The sequence below is a fragment of the Gouania willdenowi genome, unplaced genomic scaffold, assembly GCF_900634775.1.
Source record: "Gouania willdenowi unplaced genomic scaffold, fGouWil2.1 scaffold_212_arrow_ctg1, whole genome shotgun sequence".
In the NCBI taxonomy this organism is placed as follows: Eukaryota; Metazoa; Chordata; class Actinopteri; order Blenniiformes; family Gobiesocidae; genus Gouania; species Gouania willdenowi.
Window position 1 is genome coordinate 33,333 of NW_021144966.1, and position 13,015 is coordinate 46,347.

Below are 13,015 nucleotides of genomic sequence, written 5' to 3' on the forward strand. Positions count from 1 at the left end.
TACAAATTTGTCACATCTTGTGCCTGTGTGGCATTTTACATCAGCAAATTTAACCCAGAATTGTCTTTCTGGTAAGAATTCATTTGAATTAAAATTATCTAGATTTATCTTGTATTAGAGCTGCACAATTAATTGAATTTTAATTGTGATCACAATTTTGTATGGAGGTAGATTTGAGTCTTTATTATTGAATTAAAAAAAAAAAACTTAAATTAAAAAACCTTTTTTTTTATTTAATTTACTTCAATCAAAAATAAATATTTTGAATCAACGTAAAAAAGTGTTCAAATGCAAAAAAAACATTTTAAAATTAAATTTTTTTTTTTGATTGAAGTCATCTTTTTTGTATTTGGGCCATATTACGGGTTGTACACTTGTGTCTTTATTATTCAACCAAACACTAAAACATTTCAATCAATGAAAAAAAAGTGTCAAATGTAATTATTTGGGTCTCACATGATTTTTTTTTAGCATTTGATCACTTTTTTTTTTGATTTTAAAATATTTATTTTTGATTGAAAATATTTAAATTTTATTAATGATAATGATAAAAACACAAATATACCTCCATCATTTTTACTGCCACGTTAGATTAACCTGATTGTTGGCAATATTTACATTTAAACAGGCTCTGCACTCTGTAATAGTGTATTTATTCAGTTAGCCTTTGGTACATTTTAAATTATTGGGGTAATTGTTTTTTAATTATTATTTTTTAATTATAATTCATTTTTAAAGCTTACTTTTGCGCTGTAAACTCCACACATATTTGTTTAAAAGTAGTGCCATAATAACTAAACTAAAAAATATTTTTACCAAATATGATAAATAATTGTGATTCTAATCATGATTACAGTATGAACAAAGTCATGTTGATTTTTATTGTGGCCATAATCGTGCAGCTCTATATCATATATATGACCATTTTTAAGAAAAAATATTGAGATATCAGTTTTGGTCTATATCGCACAGCCCTAAAGACCACATGATCGTATGAGTTCTGAATGAATTATTGAAAGTTATACCGTTGTCAAGGATCAACCGTAGCAGTGGAGGCAGTCAATAAGGAAACCAGGCTCCAGGTTTTGATGCATCAGTTTTATCTGTTTATTTTTTAGTTTGCACCACAAGCACCGTGTACTTCAATCTCCATTCCACTCTCTACTGACCAGAATGAATGTCCTTATATACAGGTGTACCACTAATTAGCCTGTACCAAGCATGGGGTGACATGTAATGTGCATATTAAAAGTACAGCATAAATATTTACACAAACACTTCCTAACAGACATTATCACACACACTAACCCTGTATTAATATCATTAATCTTATTTACATCTCCTAAATTATTAAACTACATATTTACATTGAGCTACACACATCCAGCTCCCCTGTTCCTAGTTTCTGCTTGGTTTCTCCCACCTGGAACTATAAAAAGGTGTCCAAAAGTCCTGGGGAATTCTTTTACCCGAACACCTCAGGAAAGAGGAAGAGAGCATGCACAGGTAAGCTTTGTTGAAGATCACATCTCAATCATATGCAAAACACCAGAACATATTTAATTGTTTTATCTTTCATGTCACTGATAAGTTATTTATCAATTAAACTGAAATGGATTTTCTGTGTTTATCACTAGATGAATCCTGTGGCCTGAACCATGTGCTTCACCATTTGACCAATAAATTAATTAAACCAATACAACAAAAATGTGTCTCTTAATTTCATTAAGCACTGCAGTTTGTCACAGTATTACAATTGACTCTTTTTAAATTACAACAGTTCATAAGTGTAACAGTCCATAAGTAACGTCACCTCGTCGTTACAACCGGAGTTTGATTTTTATTTGTTGATGACAATATCAATATATTTTGATACACTTTTCATTCACGTGTATTTTTTTAAATTACTCATAGTCTTGTTATCGTCACTCGAAAAAATGTAGTTGATGAAAACTGTGACGTATAAATCAAGACCTGATAAAGATTGTGATGTCATCACTTGTCCACACACAGAGGAGGAGCCAAGCACCGAGTCAGCGGGCCAAACGCAGCCAGGACGAGGTGGACCAGGACTGGACACTCAGAAAAGTAGGAGTGTTACTCATGATGGTGACTGAGAAACTCTTTAATAAAACATGAACAACTTTTCCATCTGTGTTCTACGGTTTGAACACATTGAGCTCAGATTGATAGGCCATGTTGTAAATGTCATCCTAACGTACTACTCGTACGAATTCTGATGTCTAAAATCAGTATGTAGTGTGTTTACATGAGTACAACAGTTTCTTCAGTGTTGTTGGGACAACGTTTTGGGGAAATCTAGCAAATATGGTTGATTTATTGGGAATTTCCAAAGTTTAAAATTTTAGAGGCGTACTGTAGCGCCACCTTTAGGACGATTGGCCTGTTTTTGCAGCTGGGACAATCTGGAATGAGACTGGACCTTTGTGCAAAATTTGGGGATTTTTTGTGCAAGAAGAATAAGTAGAATATCGTGATGTGATATTTTTGTCCATGTTGCCCAGCCCTAGTTGCAGTTATTGCTTTATCCAAATAATGATTATAAAGATAATGTTTGTAATGTGTGTGTATGTGGAAGATTGTACAGATGTGGTAGTTTGTACTCAGATCTGTGTTTAATGCACTACTTTCCTGTTCAATCGTGATCTAACACTGCTTGGTTTCTCAGGAGAAAAGAAGAAAAAGTGAGACTGAGCTGCAAGAAAGCCACATTTCTCAGTTCAGAAAGCCTCTGACTCCCACTAACAACCGACCGGCCTGTAGTGATGGAGATAAACACGTAAGCATTGGAAACAAGCAACGAACCACGTTTCATTGGCATTTTTTACTAAATGCAGATGTTGATCACGTAACATCTGTTCAAATCTGTCTACAGGAGGCATTTATCCGAGCTATCCTCTCCAAGCCTTTCAAAATCCCCATTCCAAACTACTCAGGTAACACTTTTCCTCTTATGTTGTTGTTTTTTCCTTCTGTCATCACCAGAGGGGTATTCCAGAAAGTGGGTTGTGTTAAAACTTTGAGTATGTTTGTGCTCAAATAAAAGAAACTCTGAATTTCCGGTTGTATAAAGCAAGGTAAGTTATACTCTGAGGGCCGGATTCACAAAGATCTGAAATAAAGGGTAGTAAATTAGTTGCCTACTTAAATGAGCGTTTTGCTCGTTTATTGTGGAGACGTCAGTGCGCACAAGCACTGACATTTGAGGCAGATGGAGTTCTCTGTCTGCTGTTCAAACATTTATTAACGTAGAAAAATAAATACACAATAAAAATCTTTTTTTTTTTTTTAAACAACTTTAAAACCTAGTAATATTGATATTGATCTGAGTTAATACAACTACACAGTCTGTCAACCAGTCTGCATTCTTTGAAGATGATCTACTGACCATCATCCAGCGCAGGTCTGAGCAGCGCTGTGTCACACACACTCTCAAATGTAACCATTGTGCCATCAGTGATCATGCGTAAATTATACATCTGATCGTTGTGGAAGACATCCTGCCTGGTTCCTGTTCCAAAGACGCCACGTCCCAGCGGCTCCAAGGATTACAGACCAGTCGCGTTGACGTCCCACATCATGAAGACCCTGGAGAGACTTATCTTGGTGCAGCTCCGACCATTTATAAGACCACACCTGGACCCACTACAGTTTGCCTACCAGCCCAAGGTTGGAGTTGAGGATGCCATCACCTTCCTGCTCAACTGTGTCTACTCTCACCTGGACAAGCCGGCGAGCACTGTGAGAGTCATGTTCTTTGACTTTTCCAGTGCTTTTAACACCACCCGTCCGGCTCTACTGGGTAAGAAGCTGACAGAGATGCAGGTTGACTCCTCCATTGTGACCTGGATTGTGGACTACTTAACTGGCAGACCACAGTATGTTCGCCTGAGACACTGTGTCTGACAAAGTAGTCAGCAACACCGGGGTCCCTCAAGGGACTGTACTCTCTCCCTTCCTCTTCACCACCTACACCACGGACTTCAGCTACTGCACTGACACCTGTCATCTCCAGAAGTTCTCCGATGACTCTGCAGCGGTTTGATGTATCAGGGAGGGGGATGAGTTGGAGTACAGGGCTGCTGTGGACAGCTTTGTCACATGGAGTGAGCGGAACCATCTACAGCTCAATGTGACAAAGACCAAGGAGCTGATTGTGGACCTGAGGAGAACCAAAAGGCCAGTCAGCCCTGTCTTAATCCAGGGGGTCAGCGTGGACATTGTGGAGGAGTACAAATACCTGGGAGTGGTGATTGACAATAAACTGGACTGGGGGAGGAACACTGACTCCCTCTACAGGAAGGACCAAAGCTGCCTCTATTTTCTGAGACGGCTGAGGTTCTTCAACATCTGAAGGAAAATGCTGAGGATGTTTTATGAGTCAGTGGTGGCGAGTGCCACAGAGAGGAGGAGCCTGTCCAAGGTGAAATCCATCCTGGTCAATGTGTCCCACCCACTCCATGATGTGCTGGTCAATTACAGAAGCACCTTCAGCACCAGGCTGATCCAACCACGGTGCTCCACAGAAATGCCACAGGAAATCATTCCATGATTGTTGTATATATCTAAATCACATTTGTATATTTGTATTTTGTAAATATGTGATTCATATTGGTATATATTTGTTTATTATTATTATTATTATTACTATTATTATCTATCCTACTTTTTTCTACTACTGTAATGTGTGTGTTTCTGACCCCTATTTTTAACAGTCTTCACTTAATTATACACTTATTTATTGTTTATTCTTCTTTGTCTTTGTTAATGTTTTTATTCTTTATTTGTGATGTGTTCTGTGGCTGTAACAAAAGCAATTTCCCCCTGGGATCAATAAAGAAATTCTGATTCTGATTTTGTTATTGCAATTAAATAAATTAATTTATTTTATTGCATAATTGTGGCGTATCTGATCCCTTTTTCTTGAACAGTGTGTGTTTTATGTCAGTTATAATCTGATAATGTCTTACATATAATACGAGATGGGTTATAGATTCATTATTTAAAGTTGTTCAAAGCACATTACTGCATGACTTACATGATCTCCCTTAAGGCAGGCATACACTGTGCGATTTTTGGCCCATTTTGAGCCGATTTTTGACTCGTGCGACTATTTTGTGGGATCGTGCGAGTCTCTGCTAGATCGTGTGTCGTGCATCGTGTAGTACACATGGGGTCACGAGAAGCGATTAACACCTCACGACCAGCTCCCGATCAGCAATGGTAGGTCGTAAGGATTTCAAACATGTTTGAAATCCAGTCGCTCCTTGTGAGGGTATCGCACAGTTGAAGCAGTGCCACGGACCGGCTTACCGTAAACGCTCACACTGCGCATGCGCGAACACCGTAGGACCGCTGTAAAATTGACGGACTGTACTGTCCATCCAGCTCCTGGTCCATCACATCGCCGTCTTTTCTTTTTTAAAGCTCTTTTTGCTGAGATTTGCAAGTGTCTCTCCACTTCCGGGTTTTTCTTCTTCATCTGTTTTAATGGCGAAGCTTCAGCTTTGGACAGTACAGTGTGAGAACATGAATCGTGAGCTGCTCACATCCGACTCTGCATCTGAGTTGCACAGTTTGAGCTGGAGCTGAGTGCAACGATTGAAAAAAAATCGCACAGTGTATCCCAGCCTTTACTTGTCAGCGATCAGGTGTGCGTGCCCCTTTAAATGTTATCGCCAAAAGAAATTGTGGGTCAGCATTATCTCGCCTCCTTTGGTAAAGGATGCATCAGTGTTTTCTAGGCTAAAGGAAGTAAAAAAGGGAGCATTGAGCCTCTTTTCCTTTTTATCACGGCCGCTATTTATACCCTTGTGAAGGTGAAGGTGAAGGAACAGTGGATAGTAAAGGGGATGGGAGGGAATATTCGGACACAGCCTTATTGTCCACCGAAGCACAGTCACTAGAGTCACGTGTGCGCCCAGAACCAATCACTGCACAGCTCCACTCCGGTGCATGCCAGAGCCAATCACAGTGGTGAGCTAGAGTCACGCACCAGACGTGTCCGTACATAGCCAAGCAGACACACGAGTGAGAGAGAGTTTAAGGCTCTTTCACAAGTTTTGAGCTCCTGTGGACTTCTCTTTTGAGGAAACATACTTTTTGACTGATTCTTTTGTGGTGATTACGTTTCAAAACGTTCATTTTAATTTTATTTTGAAATCACAGCGAATTCAACGCAGGTTACACCAGAAGGAGGGATAGACCGGAGAGGGGGGAAGGCCATCTGAGCAGCTACACTCACACTGATATATTAGCAAAGCTCTCAAGTCTCACACATTGGGGCGTGAGATTCAACCTGATGTGACTCACTGAGTGTGTGCATGTGTGCGGCTGAAGCGCGTGCATGTGCGAGCCGCAGGAGTAGTGAGTCACACACACACACACACCATGCTTCCTCTGGAAGTGTGAGCCACACACATGATTGAGAGATGAAGTTATTCTCAGTCTGCTCGCTAAGTTACATATGTTTGTATATTAATTACTAACCTTGGATGATAATCACCCCTGCACTAAGAAATGTTAAATGCTAAATAGTTTTATTTGTACAAATGTGTTTTTTTTTTTTCTCATCAGATTTCACCTAAACCCACAGCATTGATGCCAACTTTATCCATTTATCATGTGCATGTCCCATAGAATGAAACCAGGGAAAATGCACACGCTATTTTAGTTTGCACCCGCACATACAGTATACCCCTTTGTAACACTAGAGTATGTACACCTTTTTGTACATCCAACCTTCAAACACATACTCATTTGGCCATAATTGATAACTCTACTTAAGCTCCCACATAAATACATACTTCCAACTGGCACTATTATATTAAAAGGCTAGATGTCTTGTCCACGCTGCCGGCCAATAAGCCTTTTCACACTCTGGAACTGCGATCTGGGGGGGTCATAGGTTGAGAGGGATAAAAAACGTAAACAAGCTTGTTTACTCTGTTGATATTTCCAACCTAACAGCGTTTGTTTTTCCAGAGATTGTTGGTATTTTAATAGTGTTCATATTTATATTACACATATTCAGACTCGAGGAGGTGTCCAGATGTCAGTTACGGCTGATATGAGCACTTTTAAAAACTGATAGGAGCAGCTTAGCAGCAGTATGGAAGAAAGGGCAGTCCCTTCACTTCCACACAGCAGGCTACACCTGGTTGACGAAAAAACACCGACTACCCAGGTCTCCAGAGGGCGGGAATGATGCACATATTCAAGCACTTTTGTAAAACAGATGGGAGAAGCAATATTAAAGCAACTGACCACCTCTGCTTTCTAGTAGTTTGTTTTTTTTGTAGTTGTTACCCTCAGCCTCGGCTGAAGAGTATTGTCATCAGTTCGTCGTCCGTCTGTCTGTGTGTGTAGAGTGGTGTAGGTCTTTTAATGCAATACCCACCAACCATTCTCACACCAAAACATTGATACTAATGGGGGGATTCCAGGGTAATAACAAAATTCCAGTCGGTCAATTTTTTGTGAAAAAACAGCATTTTTGAGGATTTCAAAAAAAGCTTTGTTGTGGACTGATTTTACAGAAGGAAAGGAGGTGGACCATTCATACCTTGCTGTAAGGTGACATTCACTCAGGGCTCTTGATTAGTGGCAAAAAATGTTATCTTTGTGCTTGTCACAGAAACTACTACGTAATAAAATTGTATGCATTAACACGTGAATAATCATATTTCATGTTTTATTTCCCTACCGGTATTAAAAATATAATGGATGAACCATTTCCAACTAATAATTCACTGAAGTACAGTGCGGCAAAAAACTATTTTAATCGGCCACCAATTGTGCAAGTTCTCCCACATAAAAAAGATGAGAGGCCTGTAGTTTTCATCATAGGTACAGTACTTGGTCACAATAAATCAATATAAATTATTTTTTGTGACGGTTAATATTTTGAGGATTTTTCAAATGTCAGGCTGAGGGTTTTATGTTGTTAACTATAAAGTAGTTTTGAAAAATGCTTATAAATAAAATGTAATGTTATTGATAAAGTAAAGCCAGATTTGTGTGTGAAAAGGACAGTATGAGTTCTCACTTTGAAAAGGTAAATTTACGAGGTCCACTATTCACTAACCATGTTCATGATTATTTTTTATTAAGCTATTATTTTACAAATTTGAAGGAAGTGCACAAGATGGACAGGCCGATAAGTGAAAGAGCTAGGCCTGGGCCGATAACAGATTTTGCTGGACGACATATTGTTCCACAAATTATTTTTTGTTATACCAAATTAACCACTAATGTAATGATAACATATCATATTGTAGCGTTTGCGGCCCGACACTACGGGGCTAACTAGCCAAATGACGAGGACACTGAGTGGCTGCCGTTTAACCGGATGAACCGGGTTTTATTACCCTCAAAAACAGGCTAATACTGGGTTGGAGGAGTGCCGGAAAATAACAAAAGCGGATAGCTAACTCAACTAGCCACTGGACGAGGAGTCACTCTTTTTCTCTTCCCCCCTTCTTTTTAGTTCCTCTTCCGCTCCCAACAAAACTGGCCTATCCGACTAACTAGGGCAACTCCTTCCCCCACAACTTCCCATCAATCCCCCCCAAAGTCCTGCCGGGTCGCTACAATATTAATACAAGTACACCCTTTCAAACGCAATCAACTTGTATTTCTCATTAGTATTTTTTACCATTGTAATTGGAATTTCAAGAACCTTTAAATATTTGAAACAAATAAAACAATTAAAATAAAGTGGTTTGTTATAAAAGTCAGAGGTGTCATAATGCTGATGCACCAGGGCTGCCAAGTTTCAGAAAATGACAAGAATAAGACTTTAGTGACATGATGTGTTCCAGCGAAAGACGATGTGCCCTTTTTTAACATGGCTTTGGCCTGTTTTAACGTTGATTTCTACCTTAAGACAGATGTCCTCACCTCCATGCCAGCGGCTCTCCCTGCACTGTGGCCTCCTAATGCGAGTTTTAATCAACCAGAAATTAGAAATGAAAACTAATTAAAAAAATTGACAAAATACATTTATTTGTCAATATTTCATTTCAACCAACTCTCCATCATTTATCTGGGGACATGTCTCATGTTGTAGGTGTTTGTCACAGATGTTGATGCCTTGATGACAGAGGCAGGGGGCTCCCACTTAAAACACTGTGGCCCAAGGCAGTGCTACCTTTACCTCAGCTCTCCTTGTCTGCAACAGAAAGGAAGTCATTAAAAAGGTAATCACGTAAAAAACATTAAAACATCAAGTGATTTTTGATTGAATGAATGTCTTAGCAGCAGACTCAATGTCCATGGAAATACACTATTACATACAAAAATAATTATAAGATTGTTGCTCCTCTGGGGTTCAGAGGGAATACGTGTGTGTGTATGAAGTACTCAGCTGTAACTCAGCCTGTGATAAAGAATGGAGACGGCACGTGTTCAGCTGCATTTACTTCACACCAAGGATTGTTCTTCCTCTAACATATTTTCACAATCAACCACAGCAGTAATCCAGATACCTATTCTATTCTAAATGGCCTTAAAGAGTCCCAAAGTCCATGTGGCCATAGCTTAGTAAAGCTATACTAGTCACACGTTATACTTACACAATTACAGTTTCTCAAAAATTACAAAAATACAATACAAAATGTACATTGTTTGTAACCCAATGTATTTTAATATATTTATACCTTTTACCCTTTTTACTTATTTTCACTATGAAATGAATCACTATTTATATATTTATCTTTTTAACAATAACTATGAAATATGCTTTTAGTCAAATCACTAAGTTTAATATATAATTCACTAAACACGTGCACAGCTGTAGCCCTATACCTCAAAATGGCTGCTCTGTATCTAATACAGTTGTACAATAGCATTACTGGTATTTGGTAATAAACCTAAAATATGCACCTTTGGAAACAAATAAAACACACACGTAGGAGTGGGCGATATGGGGAAAAAAAATCTTATCACGATTTATTCTTTGTAAACCCACGATCACATCACAATTTTTTTCATTCAAATCATTTCAAGACTATTTTAAAGTATATATATATATACTATATTAAATAGTTTTACGTGAAAAACAATAATGGGTCAAAGTCAGTGGAGCCACAAAGACCCTTTTATTAATCACTAGCAGCACAATAACAACATTTTGTGTAACTTTTGACTTTTTCCTTCATTAAGGCTGAAATGTGATTAAATTATGTGGTGTTGCTTTTTTCAGGGCAGCTCTGAGTTGCAGAAAGTCGTTTTTAAAGTAAATCACCTTCAGGACACTGTCTCTTTAAGAATGTATAATCAGCCCTGTTAGCTGCAGCAGCTCTGCTACACAGAGAGTTATTTAGAGAAGAAAACACATGCAGTGTTAGTTTTTTTACATGAGTAAACTAACACTATAACACACACAGAGCAATATAAACAGTGAACAAAATTGGGTAGCTACATACTATCTCAGATGGAGTCTGTCCTCTAGATCTTTCTTTCTGAAAGCATGTCAACAAGTTGGTGTGTTGTGTGAGGTGTCTAGACACGACTCGTCAAGACCCGCCTTACGTATCTTCTGATTTGTTTATTATTGTGTGAGGCCTGCCGTGGTTGTTTAGATTTAGGAACCAGGAGACAGGCAGCTCTGGATGCACAGAAAACAACACAAGAAATGGGAGAACCAGAGGAGAGTTTATTGCTGTGTTTTGTGAGCATTAATATCAGTTTAAATAAAAACACCGGATGGAAAACAAAAGCCCCGTTGTGCGCAACTTGTGCAAGAAACAGTTTGTCTATTGAGGTGTATTGACTGCTTAATATGATATTAATTTATTCTATATACCTTTTCACTTAAAAACTGAGTATGGGCCTTCAACAGGTGGCCTTAAACATATAGGGTTTGCAATCCTAGCCAGTTATTTCTGTAGCTCTGCTGTTGGGATGTTTATTGCCTGTCAATCGTGGAATTTGCTTATTGTTGTGCTATTCTGCTGTTGGGATGTTTATTGACTTGTGAACCTTGAAAGTTGCCTGTTCCCAGGCTGATCTTTCCTCCATTTACAGCTGTATACATAAACAGTCTAACTTTGGCCTTCGTTTGTTGATGTATGGGACTTCTACCACCGTAATAGACATTTGTGACTTCCTTTCTTTGTCTTAAGGCTAAAGCCTTAGACTCCACCTGTTGGGTTTCAGATTTCTCGTCAGTCCATATATATGATGGCCAAGCTGGATTTCTTCAGAGCATGATCTGACCCTGTTTGCTCTCATTGAACTGATATCTCCAGTTCTCCTGTTTTTGCCTCAGAACATGATTTGACCTCCTTTGTTCCTCCAGTGTTCCGTCTCTGCCCTGGTTTTTGATTCTGCTTGTTTTAATAAACTTTGTATTATTTTGTCAGCTTCAATGAAGACTTTTTTCCACACTACACCTCCTTTTTACCATCCACATCATCACCTGGGGAGACACGGCACTATCACCAGAGCTCTTCTAGCCTCAGCTTCTACCTCTAACACGTGCTAACACGTAGCAGCTAGCAGCTTAATGCCAACATGTAGCAGCTAGCACGGACAACAGTCTTAGTGGGAGCAGACAGTGTCTCCAAACCACACTGGACACTCAGACAGGGTTCAGAGCCAAAATGAATAAATCCATAAGTGACAAATGAACAGTCAGTGGATAAATGATAGTAGACAGTCGACCACTCTCTGTGGTAGAGGATGTGGGCGGGGCTAGAAGCACTGCTACAGATAGCATTGTCTGACCCAACTTATCACCTGCGATGTAGAAAGAATATTTCAAACTAAATTCATCAGCTTCATCAGTTGCTCTATTTATTTCATGCCACAGATATTCTAACTATTTTACACTGTTCAGTTTCTACTTCTCTGGAATGTTCTGGACTAAGTCCTGTTTTTTCCTTTTAAAACACAAACACACATTTGTTTTATAAAAAAAATCCAGAAAAGTGTGAATATAGCTTAGTTAAATTTAAGTTTGTGCTTTTTGAACAATGCAATCATATTATTTATTCATTACATTATATTAGCACTCAGTGATGCAAACACTATTTTGTTTAAGTTCATTTATTGTTTTCATTGTTTCAGTCATATACCAAAATCCATTTAAACTAAAAAAAAAATGTTGTTTCTTATGTCAAATACTGTTAGGCCATTAATTTAGATTAATTCATTACAAATTTTCTCATTAATTAGATTCATTTTTTAATCAAGTCCCACCTCTCGAAAATATACACAATGATAACAAAATCAATCAAACCCTTTTTTGTTTCCTGTAAAGGAGAATCTGTTCATGGACTGCAGCTCCAGGATCATTTCCACATAAAGAAGGAAGAGGAAGAACTGTGGGAAAGTCCGGAGGTAAAGCAGGAAACGGATTATGCAGTTTTGCATAGTGTACTGTAGAGCCAGAATTTAAAAGTGTAAAAATGTATGGCCCTGTGTGTAAAAGTGTTAGCCCCCTAAACCTAATAACTGGTTGGGCCACCCTTAGCAGCAACTACTGCAATCAAGCATTTGTGATAACTTGCAATGAGTCTTTTCTAACGCTGTGGAGGAATTTTGGCACACTAATCTTTGCAGAATTGTTGGAATTCAGCCACATTGGAGGGTTTTCAAGCATGAATCGGCTTTTTAAGGTCATGCTACAGCATCTCAATAGGATTGAGGTCAGGACTTCGACTAGCCACTCTAAAGTCTTCATTTTGTTTTTCTTCCATTTATCACAACAAGTCTTACAGGTCCTGAAGCAGCAAAACAGCCCCAGACCATCACACTGCCACCACCATATTATAGTGTTTGTATGATGTTCTTTTTCTGAAATGTGGCGTTACTTTTATGCCAAATGTAATGCGACACAGACAGGGATGCTCTTGACTGGTGTGAGTGTGTAGTGTCCATGTCGGACCCTGATTCAATGGAGGTGAGAATGAGTCCTATTATGAGCATTTATTTGATTATTTATTTTTTGCAAGTTATGGTCTTCTTAATGTCTGGTCCACAAAGAATC

The 13,015-nt window shown here is 38.6% G+C and overlaps 1 protein-coding gene across 2 annotated transcripts in view; it reads left to right on the top strand.

Annotated features, from left to right (window-relative positions):
- Positions 1–12,417, top strand: part of LOC114458918 (DNA repair and recombination protein RAD54-like) — a 34,103-nt gene extending 21,686 nt beyond the window's left edge. Inside the window, exons 2-5 of one of the 2 annotated variants that reach the window (XM_028441295.1) lie at positions 2,014–2,088; positions 2,690–2,800; positions 2,897–2,957; positions 12,287–12,417. In XM_028441295.1, the coding sequence (XP_028297096.1) occupies positions 2,014–2,088; positions 2,690–2,800; positions 2,897–2,957; positions 12,287–12,411 (372 nt within the window). In that variant the 3' untranslated portion in view covers positions 12,412–12,417. Of the gene's footprint in view, positions 1–2,013; positions 2,089–2,689; positions 2,801–2,896; positions 2,958–3,478; positions 3,515–12,286 lie in introns of those variants that run through there. The other variant, XM_028441296.1, reaches the window with a different exon arrangement.
- The last annotated feature ends 598 nt before the right edge of the window (positions 12,418–13,015 follow it).